This window comes from Neodiprion virginianus, chromosome 2 (assembly GCF_021901495.1).
Source record: "Neodiprion virginianus isolate iyNeoVirg1 chromosome 2, iyNeoVirg1.1, whole genome shotgun sequence".
Taxonomy (NCBI): domain Eukaryota; kingdom Metazoa; phylum Arthropoda; class Insecta; order Hymenoptera; family Diprionidae; genus Neodiprion; species Neodiprion virginianus.
Genome location: NC_060878.1, coordinates 24,082,164 through 24,098,577, shown reverse-complemented (window position 1 = coordinate 24,098,577; position 16,414 = coordinate 24,082,164). Strand labels below are relative to the sequence as shown.

The 16,414-nt window shown below is 32.5% G+C and overlaps 1 protein-coding gene across 7 annotated transcripts in view; it reads right to left on the bottom strand.

The window, feature by feature from the left end:
* LOC124298011 (formin-binding protein 1-like) overlaps window positions 1-16,414 on the bottom strand; it is a 44,003-nt gene that overhangs the window by 3,228 nt on the left and 24,361 nt on the right. The window contains exons 3-10 of one of the 7 annotated variants that reach the window (XM_046749535.1): window positions 13,394-13,444; window positions 12,518-12,824; window positions 12,082-12,228; window positions 10,052-10,408; window positions 5,581-5,610; window positions 4,454-4,761; window positions 3,089-3,280; window positions 821-957 (exon numbers count right to left, since the gene is read on the bottom strand). In XM_046749535.1, coding sequence (XP_046605491.1) covers window positions 821-957; window positions 3,089-3,280; window positions 4,454-4,761; window positions 5,581-5,610; window positions 10,052-10,408; window positions 12,082-12,228; window positions 12,518-12,824; window positions 13,394-13,444 — 1,529 coding nt within the window. The remainder of the gene's footprint in view (window positions 1-820; window positions 958-3,088; window positions 3,281-4,453; window positions 4,762-5,580; window positions 5,611-10,051; window positions 10,409-12,081; window positions 12,229-12,517; window positions 12,825-13,393; window positions 13,445-16,414) is intronic. The other 6 variants (XM_046749538.1, XM_046749536.1, XM_046749537.1 and 3 more) reach the window with 6 other exon arrangements.

Here is a 16,414-nt window from a genome sequence, read left to right as displayed (position 1 = left end):
TTTCGTATTTTTAGGAATCTCTAAAAGGCAGTAAATTATAATGAGGCAAAAGTAATTCATATTTTTAAAACTTAGCCACTTCAAAGTCACTAGAAAATTGCAAAATAATAATTTTTTTATGCCCATTGTTTAGTTACGATAACATTACTAACTTCAGCCCCATCATAAAATGAATTTAACCAATCACATAAAATCCCTGAAATCCTATGAAATCTTTTGAAATCATTCAAAATTTTATGGAATCTTGTGAAATCCTGTAAAGTCATCCCAAAACAATGAAATCTCCGTGATCTTTGAATCTGGTGTACAGACAAACCAGTGAGTGGTTAATCCTTTGGGTGGGACAGATAAGTTTGTCAACAATTACAGTTGACCGTTATAACGATACTACGACGTAAGATTTCGCGAACGTTTAGACAACCTGCGCAGATCTGTCTAGGAAGAAAAATCGGCTTAAAAATATTAAAATATAACTACAAACACCAGAGTTTGGTGATTTAGAGCAGTCAGTTTGTGAAACCTCTTCTAAATTTGTTAAATTCTTAGCTTTCGTTATTCGAATTTGCTTGGATTTATTTTTCTTATATAATAGGAATGTTGTTTCATTCGTGTTCACTAATTAATGGTAAAATAAAATAAGCGTAAGATTCCAACATGTAAACATTCATCGACATACATTCTTACATCAGGTGCTCCAGAGACGAAAACTTTCTATGGCACAAATAACATTGTTGAAGATTTTGAGATCATTATTTCCCATTTCTCAAGTTTTAATTTTAACTTTGTTTCATACAACTTGGTTACTATTAACTCATCTCACCGTCAAAGGGATACAGAGCTCGACATGTTCCTAGAGGTGGTTGCGCTTCAAGCTCGTCAAGGTAGTATTCCTCGCCTCCGCTACCAGGCAAAGATGTTCGCGATGCTCCCAGGCCGGACTCCGGGCTGTTCGTGGAACTGTGCATCAGTACAGTAAAGCCAGAGCTGTCTATCTACCCTATTTTATCTTACCTAACACACTGCGAATTTGACTCTGCTACGGCATTATGTATTTACTAATATCATGATTGACATTGCCATTAAAATAAATCAAGATTTTCAGTGTTCGATATCAATGGATACATCCTTCAGACCCAAACTATACACAGCATTGATTTTATTCATAAACTAAACTTTCTTTAAAAGTTTATTTGGACAAAAGTTTTATCATAAATCCCATGTTAAAAATAAATGCAACATTAAGAATGCACCATTTGCGATGCCTTTTTTGGCATGACACCATCACTCGAACACACTATACAGATGAATTTTTACAGCATAAATTCTCAGTTTCTAGGATTTAGTCGAATGTGAAATAACGTTCCAGTGACTGTTGCCGTCATTTCATATAGTAGAAAATACTGCTGCTAAATTAATTTGCATCTATTTACATGTATTAACGAAAAGAAGCAGAAAAGGACGCCTATGGTCGTTCTTAGGTGTAATATCTTAGTAGACGGCTGAAGAAATGAGAAAATTTCTAGAATTTTTCCCAATAAAACAGTTCATGTAATTCGATCGATATTCTGTTGTTAAAAGGTAGGTTTACTGATTCGTATATTCAGGACTTCTTATAGGAAAATTTATCAATACGATATGTTGTTTCAGTTAAGGTCAACCACGTTTCTGAGTGACACAGTTTGTGGTGAACAATATACAAATCTGGCAAACAGCTGTGCTGTACTACTTAAAATTTCACGATAATAGTTTTGCACAGTTTATCCACGTAACCTCAATCCTAGATTGAACACATTTTTTTTACCAAAGCAACGATCAGTTGAAATGGAAGTCTAACTTTTTGTGTATGATTACCAACGTTACCGTTTAATTAAAAAGGAATGCTAATGATTGAATAAAATGTGTGATCTAGGTTGGAAGGGTATACTATCCAAGAATATTTACGAAAAATTTGAATCAAATCAATGAAGCTGATCTCGAAATGTAGAGTTTATCATATTGTAACACCAAAAAAAATCCTTGACACTTCAAGTGAAATAACAACGCATTGTGTGATAAACTTTCCTACAAACATTGTAAAATATACCTCCATAAGTCTATTTGGTAATGAAAAAAAAATCAATCGAAATAAATAGAAAAATGCTGAAATGAAAATTCTGAGAATTCAACCATTTTTCTCAGTCCCCTTGAACTCGGCTCTGCATTAGGGTGGCCCTTAAAAAGCTCATTTTTGAATTTCAACTGTCTCGCCCTTCAAATCGGTTCCGAATAATTTAAAAAAAATTCCTTCATTTTTTCAGATTTTTATCTCAACTCTAATCCGTGCCTGTAAGAGGTTGGATTTCTCCATTTAATTCTTTCAGGGATACATTAAGTCTACCTAACGGGCTTCGATAAAGTTTGGTAGAGGAGTTACTTTCGTCACTAATTACAAATCTGAACTGGAAATTTGAAAATTCAAAATGCCGAATCCAATATGGCGGACCAAAATCTGAAAAGTGACATTCGATTTTGATAAAACTCGGTGTTCTGAGGCTTTTCGAGGTCACTGTTTACGAATGTGAACTCGAAATTTTAACTTGACATTGCAAAATTCAAAATGGTGGATCCAATATGGCAACATCAATTGATCTTTGAGATATTAGATCCGCCATTTTAAGTTTTGTAATGTCGAGTTTAGATTTGTAATCAGCGACCTCAAAAGTCCTTAAATACAGAGTTTCATGAAAATCGAATAACTTTTTGGATTATGGTTCACCATACTATCCGCAATTTCCAATTTTCAAATTTTGAGTTCAGATGCGTAGTCAGCGACCCAAGAAACGCTCATATACCAAATTTGATTGAAATTCGTTTGTAGATTCAATGTACCCCTGAAGGAGTTAAATGGCGACATCCACCTCTTGTGAACACAGATTAGAGTTGAAATTAAATTTTGAAAAAATAAGGAAATTATTTTGGAATTATTTGAAGCCGATTTAGGGGGCGAGCCAGCCGAAATTTATAAATGATTTTTTTAGGAACAACACTTACATACAAAGAATCTCAGACATTTTTATGTAACGTCTATTTACATTAAAGAAAAGCTTACCCATGGATTGGTTGAGGTGTTCCAGGAGCACTCTTTTTGTGCACTGGTTGACTAGTATTAACGTTGCTAACACTTGAGTCTGACGCAGATCTTGAGAGGCTTTCCTCTCCACCAGAATGGCTTGATCTTCTAGAGCTGAGAGGTCTGGTCGCCGAACCATTGCTCGTAGGTTTGCGAGAAATTTGGCTTGGACTAGAAAAGTTACGAGAGTTAAATTTACACGATATTCGTGAAATACAGCGGCATTGTTCGACGACTTACAAGTTTTCCATTTAGAAAGACATTTATCGAATAATACTGTTGATCATTGAAAAGCAAAAGCATTGAAGAATTTTTACTTCTTCGGAATCGTTGGAAATCCTATGGTATGCGTTTGAACTCAAAAATTTAGGAGCGCTTTGCAAATTGTCCATTGGTACAAAAAGTATTTCTTGTCCACAATAAGGTCTAAACGAATGATTCAAATGGTATTCCAAAGTAAAAGCTACCAGTTTCAATATATTTTTTTCAAAATTCTCTGTAATTTTTTGTATTCCCACTGTTCTTCTTCCACAAGGCTATGCTCTTTTTGAAGGTATACTCATACTCCCACTACGTGACATTGGATATGGTTATATTTTGCGATTTTTATACTTCCGTAATGTTGTGTATATTTTTTTCTAGAAATAACAGTAGTAATTTCTTCTCATTGCCCAAGTGATTCGAAAGTTCTAAGATTAGGTGACTGAACATCTCAGTTCAAAAATTGGTAAGTCATTTTATCAATTCTACTGTTTAACGGGCTACTGGAGATTACATAATTCAATAAAAAATACACACCTTTTTTCTGATATTTCATTCTAAGCTCCAAAATTCTCACGTTCAAAAAATTTTACAAATTTTCCAAAAACTGAACCAGTCGATGCAAGAAGTTGAATAATTTGTTAAGAAAAAAGTTGCAAAAAAATGTCGAAAGAGCAGATTGAAGACTAATTTTACCTCTATGGAACCGCTTTGATAAGAGAATCAAATTGCTGTATTCTAAAAAATGACATCGGAATTTCGGAAAGTATGACAATCTGATATTAGAAAAAAAAGAAACCATGTTTAATTTATCGCCTCAGGGACGCAAAAAAAAATCTTTTTTTTAAAAGATCATAATCATACTAGTATCTTCTACTTTCAAATACTACCCGAATCATTTATTTGCACCTTCTCATGGCCAGGATCTCCAACAATAAAAATTCAAAAGGTGATTCCAAACTTTTGGATGGTACTGTAATGTAGAAGAAAAATAGTTCAAAAGTTCTCAATGGAGAATTCACAAAATACTGTAATTTTATTCGACATCCATATAAAATTATTTCCGAGACTTGTAATGATTACCTTGATAAGTTAAGGCCAGCACGCATAGCTTCATCAAAATATCCTTGAAACTTAGTTAGCTCAGCCCCAAGTTTGTCCAATTTATGACTGGATTCGTTGAGTTGACCCTCTATACTCATAGGATCACCCAAGGCAGGATTTTGTTCGTAGACACCTTTCATTTTCATGAGACCATCCCGCGCAGCGGTTTCCTGTTGGATCTTCGCTTGTATTTCGTCGATCCGTTGCTGAAGGCGCTTTTTCCGTTGATTTGGCGGCAAATCGCTGCAATCCTCCTTTGCACCATCACCATAACCAGGTACGTTGTTCTATAACATGACGGTAGTGGAAAACCCACGTTGATTATAGAGTTGCAAAAATAGTTCTGTGTCTCAAAATATTGAGAAATACTCGACAGAATATTGCGTTGCCAAATTTCTTGAAACTGGGTATGTTAGGGTTCTCGAAGTCGCTGATTTCAAAGATAAGCTCGGATCTGAGAAATTTTGAAAATTCAAAATGACGGATCTAATATGATACTGGATCCGCAATCTTGAATTTTTAAATTCTGACTTCGGATTCGTCTTCAGCGAGCCCGAGAATCCAAAATTACTGAGTTCCACTTTTCTAGTCCTCATAAGCTTTCCACAATTACATTTATTCTGTAAAAACAGGCATTTTCAACACTTTGTTTATTTAAAGTGCTTCCTATAATCGGGGATTCATCATAATCCCTCTTAAAACATCAATATTGACATCTTAGAAGTCTAATTGTGCAAAGAAAAATGACAACAATATTCCAAAAATTGAACATAAATTTTGAATAACAGATTCAATCAAAGTGTCTCAAATATGAGATGCTGTGCCGCAAAGGGTTAGCAATTAATTTATCAAATTTTTTAAACTAAGAACTAATAATAATAATATAAATTAAATGAAAAATAAAAACAGCTATGCTCAAGCAATCCTGAAATGTTTTAAGCTAGTTTATTACAGTTGATGAGTTAATGTGAAAATCATAGACACGCGATTTATTTACATTTTTTTATACTTTATGAACTGAAATGGGTAGTGGAACATGTTTTATGTTTATAGGCAAGTTCGTTCAGCGTACTGGCCAATTATTAAATATTATAGAAGAGACAGACCTTTAAAGCAATGCACACCTCGATCAACTTCTGTCGTAAGCATGAAACAAATCACAAAAGCAGTAAGTCACACATCATGTTGTATGTCATTCAATACATTCGGGCATTTTCTGGCTAAATTATTGAATGCAGAGACAGGGTAATATTGTCGTTGAAGCTGACAAGTAATAATTATGCCTTCCGTGGTGAAAATCATTCTCAAAAAATTTCCACAATTTTTAAGAATTCACTCAGAATGTGACTTTACAGATTGATGAATAAGTACTATTGATAAGATATTACTATTACTAGTACTATTATTTATTTTATAAAAAATCTTTTTGTTATTCTTGACAGTTAAAAAATAAATCGTTCTGAGGAGGGCCCATATCCGGGTCGAAACGTTAACTAAAAATACGTTTTCTTAATTGACCGATCACCAAGATTCTATAATAGATAAATGTGACTTTACAGTTTCTTAGTTTTGCAGAAAAATCTGTGACCAATTCGGATTATTTTTTTCTCGTAGAAATTTCTTAATTGCTATGTATAAAATTAATTTCGGAAGATTTATGGAGAAAAATTACTAATACAATACCATTCAACATATTGGAAAATTTTTTATAATTCCATTTTCATTGAAAATTTATTCTTTCTGAGATATCAGCTTTAGTGTTCAATAATGCAGTTTCATCAGGAAATACATTGAAAAAAATAAATAAATAAATAAATCAACTAAACAGAATTCCGCTTTCTTCAGAATTGCGAAATGAAGAGGCTTTAAAAATATAGGAGTTATACCTGGAAATTAGTCAGATTTTTATGCTCCTCTGAAACTTGGTCAGGAATAGTAAAAGACCAACAAAATTCGCGTTTTTAAAATAATGAACAGAAAATAGAGTTTAGAAAGAATACGAGATCATTCCAGAAAATTTTCAGAATATCTCTAAAAGTCTCTAACATTATCATAATAATGCAAACTTTTTCTCTAAAAGATAATATATGTTTTAGAATTTTTTTCACCAGGTTTGAAAATGCCCGACGACAACAGTCTGGTGAATTTTCTTAGATGTAGATGCAATTATTAATGTTCAGATGTGCGGACGATAGACAAGCAGGTAGCAATTATCACTATATGTACTTACTAAGTGGGATGGCATCCAATTTCATAGGTTGTGGATTGGAAACATGACAGAGAGACCAGAGAGACAGATCGAAGAACCATCCACCAAATTAAGAGAAAGGTATAGAAGAAATTAAATCACCATCATTTGACAGAACAAACACTCAAGAAAGAAGCAAGTTAAATTAAATCTGATGTGTAATAAGAAATAAAAACAAATTCAGAGGATGTTTTCTTGAAATAGTAAAACCAAAATAACGGTTTCAATCAGTGAATGAATTATCTACCGTGTTTATACCATGTTACAGTGCACATCCTACAACTGATCACAGGCGCAGATCCAGGACAATTTTTTTAGGGTAGGGTAGAGGTTAGCCCACTTCACCCCCTACTCCTCACCACTGGACCGACGCCTGCTCATCAAGACACTTATATAATCAATTCATTTTTTTCACCTAATTCATGCTTGTATCATATGCACTTGAATTACAGAATTAGAACCCAGATAACGAAGTGTGTCTGTGCAAAAAGTCTGCTTCGCTTGCTGTGATTGGTGATGAGTTTTTACCAAAAATTATCGTGACATAATTTTTGTGCAGCAAAATAATGTGCAGTAATAATTGTTTGTTATTTTGGTGCATAGCAAAACTTGCTTGCATTTAGCAGATATTTTGCCGACAGCTTGTGCTTAGAATGATTTGCTCAAATATTGATAGCAATGGAGGACACAACTGGTTCCAATATTGCTAGCAATGTTATCTGAGAAGCTGACAACGAACCATCAGAAGAAAAACAAGGGGAGTCGTTCCTCTGCTTAAAACGCAATAAGAGGATATTACATATAAGTAATTGTATATAAACTTAAAAAAAGAAATAGAATTTTTTCAAGGACCTTTTTGTCATATTTGGAACATTTTACTCTCTTCTAGGCAGATTACTAGTACTTCAAGGTGAAATTAAATTAATTTGGAAAATAACGTAGTTTTTGTAAAGTACAGATCACGTCATTCAATTTTTGAACCTTTTGAAAATCAGTGTATCCCAAAATCATGTACTTTTGATGCTAACCAATAATATTTTAGATATTTAATTTTTGAATGCTTGGTCATTGCATCATATTCAACGATATTATTTGTTTGTGTCAAAATTACAGCATCTCGGAAAATGCATACCAAATTTAAAAATATTCTGACCAACGAACAAATAAATTTAGTTACCAAAATATTACGTTACGATACACCAATTCTTAAAACAAAAAAAAAATTGTTTTTTAAAGTGCAGAAAATAACTCGAATTTACTATTATTTGTTACTCGATATTCTGTTCAGATAAGTTGCAGTTCAGATAAGTTTGAAAGAAAACTAATAAAATGAGGTCAAAAAGTGGGGATAAGATGGAAAAGTAACTTGCTGCAAGCCCTGTTTCAACCAAAGTTTGAGTACAACATACATCTGTGTGACCAGTGTTGGGCACCACTAATTACTTTGTGTAATTAAGTACATCGAAATTACTAATTAAAAGAAAATAAAATACTAATGACATTTTCAATTTATAATTAGGAAAGAAAAACTTACTAATTACAATCGCATATCGCTTATTCTTTTAATTACAAATTACGAATGTAATTAGTATCGATTTTTCTCCTGATTACAAATTACGAGTGTAATTAGAACAGTTTTTTTTTCCTAATTACAAATTACAAATATAATTACAATCGATTTTTCTTCTAATTATAAATTACAAATGTAATTAGTATGGTTTTTTTATAATTACAAACTAGAAAAGTAATTAGTTTCAGTCTTTCTTTTAATTATATATTAAAAAAGTAATTAGTCGGTTTTACTTTTAATTACAAACTACGAATGTACTCGGAATCTTTTTTTTTTTTTTCTAATTACAACGCAAAAATAAATAAGTAAGTAAGTAGGTAATAAGGATAAGTAATAATTTATGTCATTTTTCGAAATAATTGCAATCATACTTCAGGTATAGGTATGTGGGTCATTCGGCGGATACACGAGTGACTGAATCATTCAACGTAAGTGATAATGACTTCAGGTATATATGGGTATTTCATGTATATCAGTAACTCCAAGTATTCCAAAGGAAATATGTAAAATTGCAAGTATATATGGGTCATTCCCTGTAAGTATTAATAATACCGATAACTTTTGGGTTATCGCAATGAAATGTGACTGACTTTGATAACTGATTTCACTAAATATTGTTTTAAAAATATTGTAGGAATGTAATTAAATTATACAAATGTAATACCAAATGCTTAAAGTAATTGAATGGATTTCAATTACAACTGCTTACATAAGTAATTAAATGAAATTTAATTACAAATGCTCAAAGTATAGAGTAATTACATTTTTTAATTACAAATTCACAATGTAATGAGTAATTAAATGTGATATTTTTTTTTCAAATTTCAACTTGCAGTTTGTTTCAGACTTGCAATAACTTTCACGTAAACTCTTTATTTTTCACAATATTTCAGAATTCCAATCATCTTGTAATGTAATTTGTAGAAAATTGAAGCCTGATATCTTAAATTATGCAAACACAGCTTTTTCGAAAAGCTCTAAGCTCAATAAATTTCGAGTCCTTGAATCTATTTATAAATGGAATGATCCATAAGTACTCTAAATCATTGATATTTAGTTGGAATCCATATGTGTATGAAGTCAGTCATGCTCCCTTGGAACAACCCATGTGTACTCTTTAAGTCAGTCATATATATTTAGAAAGTTTCATACATAGCGGAAGTCATTGATATTTTCATGAAATTCAATTATGGCACATTCTCGAGGTTGCTCATATTTCCTTAGAATGACCCATAAATGCCTAAAGTATGATTGTAATTAGTTCTAAAATGATATGAAAATCATTTAAAACATTTAATTGCAGAGGAATTCGATTCTAATTGAAAGAAAAACCGATACTAATTACATTTGTAATTTGTTTACATTACTATTAAATTACAAGAAAAATCGATTCTAATTACATTTGAAATTTGTAGTTGGGAGAAAAATCGATACTAATTACATTCGAAACTTGTAGTTGAAATTTTTGTAATTTCAAATTACAATTGTAGTTGCATTTTTTATTCTTCTAATTGCAAATTGAAATTGTAATAAATAATTTTCTTACTTTCAATTACAAATTACACTTTAATATGTAATTAAAATACAATTAATTAAAAAAAAACGCCCAACACTGTGTGTGGCTACATATATCTAACCAATCATCACTAAACCAGTGCGAACATTAATACTGTGTAAATTTGAAAGATTTTAATAAATAAATAATGAATAGCTGATGAAACACGGAGAATAGGGAAAAGAAAATCGGAACAAATGTTACCTTGTTACTGCTGAATATTCCGAAAAGACCCACACGTTTTTTAATCTTCCCACCGGAAACTGTTCCTTTAACGGTGAGGTGATTATGGATTGGTTGCATCACTGGCTGAGATAACTGGCTGTTACTATCGTATGATTTTGCAGCTGATAAATCCTCAAATGGAAAATCCCCCGGTGGTTGAAAGCCGCTTTTGTAACGTTCGATGACCAACAGCGTGTCTTCTTTCTCATTAATTTCATTCGCCGCTTTTTCTATCCCGTCCAAGCATTGTTCAATAATTGGAGCGACGGCTCTTTCGATTGCCACAGATTTCATCATGTAATTCCGCATGTTCTTCACCCTTTTTTCATCCAGTTCCTGCAGACAGTGTTTCTTGTATTCAAACTATTAGGAACCTCTCGAAAAAAAAAGATTCACAGTGTGAACGAACTTAACTTTTGCTACGTTAGCAAAATTTGCTCTTCTATTCGCAGAATAACATTTAAATTATAAGTAGAAAGTTAATTCCAATTAAATCCCAAGTACTATTGGAGAAAGGTTAATTAAAAGTTAGTACCTTTAAAAAGTTTTTAGCATTGAAAAAAATTGTACGACAATGTGCTCCAAGATTTCTAATCATCCGGCTTGTTTACTTGAAATGCGTGGGTTTTAAAAAATTTACTGTACTAAGAGATATTTTAATTAGGATGTACCAATAGTGCATAGTCTAGTCAAAAAAAAAAGTGAAAACGAAAGAAAGATGAAACAAATTTAACCAATGGCTATATTAAGTTCCGATAAGATTCATCAGAAACCTATACCTTTGTTACAAGAAGAAAAAAAATTGAGCACCGTAATTTTTGATTGAAATGGTTCGGTGAATGATAATTTAAAATTAGTTATATTATCGTGTATCTCTTGTTAGTGACAAGTTTCGTATCCTATGTACAGTAATGTGCATTAACGATTTGGGCTTTCAGCTAACTTGTTTTCAATCCGAAATAAAACTCAAGCTCGATTCTATACGAATTATGTGACAATGACCAGCGATGCAGCCGAGGTGAGAGATTGGAAGTCATTGTTGCATAATTCATATAAAATTAAACTCGCATTTTGTTTCAGAGCGAAAACTAGTTTTCCGGAAGCCTAAGGCATTAATGAACATTACCGTAGAATTATGTTTGTAACTTAATTCTACACAAATCACCTGACATGGACTTTTGATTAGATGAATATATTCCGAAGTAACATATCAGATTATCACATAAACCTGTAATGATTTCAGCCTAATTGTTATTGCGCTCAATTGAAGAATCATATAATATGTATATTAGAATGTTTCAAAAACATATAATTTTCCATGAAAGAAATATTCTGTCAAAAGACGAGCGTTTTGCGTTATGTGCAAGATCACGCTTATTTGATTTTGCACTTGTTTTTACATGTTTTTGAATTTGTGAAGATACACGTTGTAGCACTTCAATTATTTCTTTCCTAACATTTATATTCAAACAAAAGATCTCGATCCATAATACAACAATAAATCAACCGGGAATCATATTCTTCTAAATTAAGAGTTCATATTAAATTATAACTATTTTATGAGATTGAATTAATAATGAAAAAGTTGTAAGATATGCTTCTCAAATATCAACTGAAGACTTAATATTACAAGTGTGGGTCTTCTTTGTCACGTAAATTAATATTATAATTGATGTAAGCGATAGAATGAAAATTTCATTCGTAATACCTCATAAGTTTAAACAAATTTATAAAAATGAAGTATTAACTGAGCATAATCTTCCACATAGTGTAGAACGCTAGTCTTTTGACAGAATCTTTCTTTTAGCGTAAATAAACATTTTAGGGGGTGCCATCGTGGTAAATTGCAAATTATTTTTTCTAAAACACCCCAACATATATACATATGTGTATTGAATTGACCATGCAAAATTTTCACGAAGTAAACCCGGTGCAATTTCTAGATCTATCGAAAATATTTTGTCTGGTTTAAAAGTATTTTCTGTAGATATTATTCGTTGAATATGTACCTGCAAATGTTGGAAAACGTCGGGCATCGCTGTATGGTAATGTAGCGTTTGCATGTCGTTTGTTTTTTGCAACTGATTCGCATACTCCGTTTTTGCCTCTTCGCACTGCTGCGTTTTCACAGTCATGTTCATTCTCTGTTTCTCTACCTGTGAAATTCACTTTTGTATTATTTTCAACATTTTTTATGTTTGTTTATACATATTAGAAGAAGAATTCTTGTTTCGAAATCTTTTGCCATGAATTCAGCATATAATTGTTCATTCTCTGTTTCTCTACCTGTGAAATTCACTTTTGTATTATTTTCAACATTTTTTATGTTTGTTTATACATATTAGAAGAAGAATTCTTGTTTCGAAATCTTTTGCCATGAATTCAGCATATAATTTACATTCTTGATTATAGATGTATGTATTTGTCTCCCAGAAAATTACAAACCTCGGCCCTAGAAAGATTAAGGTCAGCATCGGCCCTTTGATAATTATCCAACGCTCTCTCCGCTTCGCGAAATGCTTTTTCATAAGCTTTTCTGGCACGTTCTAAATTTCCTATCTGACCAGCAAGTGACGCCATTAATCTGGCTCCTTCTTGCAAATGTTTCTTTCGATCTTCCTTGAAGTCTTTTACAAGAATATTTAGCTCTCGAAGGACATTCGCCTGCAGATTTTCGGCTATAAGTTCTCTCTGGCCTGCTTGATCGTTCACTTCATTCAATTCCAGCTTAAAGGCACGGCATGGACTGTACCTTTTATAACAGAAAATAATTATCAGCATCTTTGATTCAAAATGAACAAATTTAATTACGTTTCCCAATTAATCATCATTAATTAAGGATATACCGTCTGGATCACAAGATGGGAAGAGTAAAAACCGTTGAAAAAAAAAAAGAAAATTATGGTACTCTATACGTCAATTTAAAATGACCACTGGTACTTCATACTTTGACATAGTACAAAATTAATTAAGATTCCAGAACATACTGTTATATTAACTTTCTAAATAGTCGCCAGAATTTGTCAAGCACGGTTAATCTTGGGAAAACTGCAATTTTAATTTCCAGAAGTTTACCGAACAAAAATAAAAACTGTTTAATTTTGGATGGAAAAAAAAAAACTGCCATCTTTCAAGTGTAAAATATTTATGTATAGACGGTGCGCAACCAGCAAACACCTTTCAAGCTATTTGATGATAAGCGTATAGACGTTCTGGTTTTCATCAAGCAACCTTCATATACAGTATAGCAATACAGTATAAAATTTGATTGGAATAAGATTCCTATTTATAGTACAAGAAATATTTCTCTTTTTTACTCACTGGTAATCTTCCTCCTCCTTTTTTTTCGGCTGATAACTCTTGACAAGTCTCCTGTAGCAGAAAAAATAAACTAATGTATTCAATTGTGATCAAACTCAAGAAGTTGAAAAAGTAAAATTATGGTCACCGGTAGTCGATTGCCGTAATTCAAATATCACATTGCAGTATAATTCGTGTACATTGAAGAAGCTCAAGCAAAACGTGTACTAGTATGCTTTCAGTTCAACATGTTTTTTCTTTCTTCAACGAAAGTTTACAAAAATAGAGACCGAGAAACAGAGAGAGCAACAGTAAATAATAAAAAATTGTGTGGCGAGTACATAGTGATGATAATATTTGAATTGAAAAGAATATTGCTGTTGGCATGAAACACACGCAGTGTAAAAGTTTGACGCTACGTTTCGCATAATTTTATTTAGGCGCATTGTGCCAGTCTGTTTTACCCCTCATAAAAATTGGCTGCTTTAATTCCAACTAACGTAATTTTCAATATTATGTTCCCGGAAATTATGAAAACATTTCGTGAACGTTTACACGGCGTAGTTATTATTTATGGTATACAACGTGAATATACTTACAAGTTGCTGATCGTATGTAATATGTCGAAAAAAAATTTGCTGTATAAAAATGAAGCACCTGATGAAAGGAAGATGAAAAAAAAATTCGGCAAATTGCAATTTATCAAAAAGTAAAGAAGAATACACACAAACTCTTTGTTAGCATCATTAGAGTGGTCAGAAAAAATTAGATCATAAATCTCTGCAATTTTTGACGCAAGTTTTTTCAAGATCATCGAAATTCCATCGTTTATGCTCTCTAGCAACGAGAAAGTTCCATGAGATTGTTTAATTTATATTTCAGTAGTTCGGAGAAAAATGTTTAGGGCATATTTGAAGCAACGTCTAAGTAGATACAATAGCTAGAAAAAAAAAAGTACTGCGGGACGTAGCCTAGGCATCTCAAGTGGCAATAACAACGAGGTTCAATTGCTAATAACTTTTGCAATTATCATTTTTAACGAATATAAAATAATATTACCTAATTACTTTTATACTCCACTTTATGGCAGGTATGAAAGTAAAAACTTTTTTCCATTAAACTTCCCTGTTATTATGACGATGAAAATATTACTATTGCATCATAAATTGATAAAAGTACTGACAAATTTATACGATATTGAAATTTTTCAAACGTTTTAAGCTGACCGCCCATTTCTAGATTCAAGGCACTATATTTGAAACCGGACTATTGGAATATGAAGTGCTATTTGAGGATAAAAATTTTACTACTCAAGACACATACCATTTCGAAATTAATTTTTCTGTAGAAAGTATTGTAGAAAATAACGCTGGGCAAGGTATCATTTTATTCCTTGTGATTTCAAAAATCCCGGAAAGTCCCTCAGCTCTGGACGCTATTACAAGAAATGAGCATTGTTGTTTGGCCATTACGACAAGAGATTTTCGCATTATCTCTAAATACTCGACATTTTCCACAACTATATATCTCTATCTACCTATTTATTTATTAGAAAATAGGGATGGGCGACGTCGATTCGATTCTGCCGAGATCGATCCATGAGGTTTAAAAAATCGATTTTTTGTATCGATTCTTTATTGTCTCGATTTTCCATGAATCGATCCTTCCTGCTAAGAATCGACTAGTGGCGCCTACAGGCGATTTCGCGATTCTGCGGCTGCGCGTTGTCTTTTCTATCCACTTTTCTATTGGTCGAATCAATGTAAAATGATTTATCCGACACTCAGTGAAATTGCAAGAGAATACTTGATCGTGGTTGCAACGTCGGTACCTTCCGAGAGGTTATTTTCACGAGCTGGCAATATTTTATCGGAGAACAGAAACCGACTTTCTCCAGATCACCTACAGCAATTACTTTTTTCAAATTCGTTGACGCTTAAAGAATGGCAGACGAAAGATTAAACGTTAGCGCGAAATTATTATTTTTCACGTTTTTTTTTATATATAACACTGTAAAGAATCCACAAAAATCGTTTCATATTTGTAAAAGAGTAATAATAAAACATTGTTTCAGATAATTTTGTTTTCATCATTATAAATTAAAAAAATGTGGGGCAAATTATAATTATTAAAAGAAAACCTTTCAAACATTTCTTTTCAATTTTTACGATTTTTAAAATCGATTCTTACTAGATCGATTCATTGCAGTCGATTTTTCAGTAAATCGATTCTCGATAAACCGATTCAAGATCGATCCAAGAATCAATTCTTTTGAAAGAATTGCCCATCCCTATTAGAAAATGTCCTCATGACGTCAAAGCCTGGTTGTCGGCGCCATTTTATCACTAGATAACCTAAGTTTTTAATTTTAATGGAGGCAAATCGTGATTTTTGGGGTTTCGAATTGTTCATGTCACATAAATTAACTGTCAATGGTCAGCTGTCAGCCTGGTTGCATTAGTTTGATTTTTTTCCACCAGATGACATATTGCAAAGTGACAGTATCAACAAGATGTCTGGAATAATGTATCAACGCCCGGCTCGAACGCCTCGACGTATAGATATGAAATTTGGGAAGTATGCTTCTTTTATGACGTAACAACCCATTGAGAAAAGACTTTTCGAAATTCGATTCCTAAGAGTATGAAAACGGGTGAAACGTGATTTCGCTGATTTAACAATATTTTCTGGATCCGATGAGGTATCGACTTGGTTTTTGCTTGTAGCGGTAGCTCATGCGGATACCTCAACACTGATTATAGCATTTTTCGAAATTCGACTCCAAAAGCGATATAAAAAAAAGTGTTACATGTGTTTTCATGAATTGCTCGAGATTCCCCACTTCTAAGTGTAATGCAGTGTATTAGACATAGATATTTAGTTAGCAGAATCCAGGAAGCGAACCACGCTTCGTGCACACAAAGTAACGTAACTAAAAGAGGGGAAAAAGTGTAATAACACCGTCTATATTAGCTGAGCAGTCCGTGCACTGGAAGTCTTGATACCTACGTATGTACAACATACAACGACAGATTTATGCTT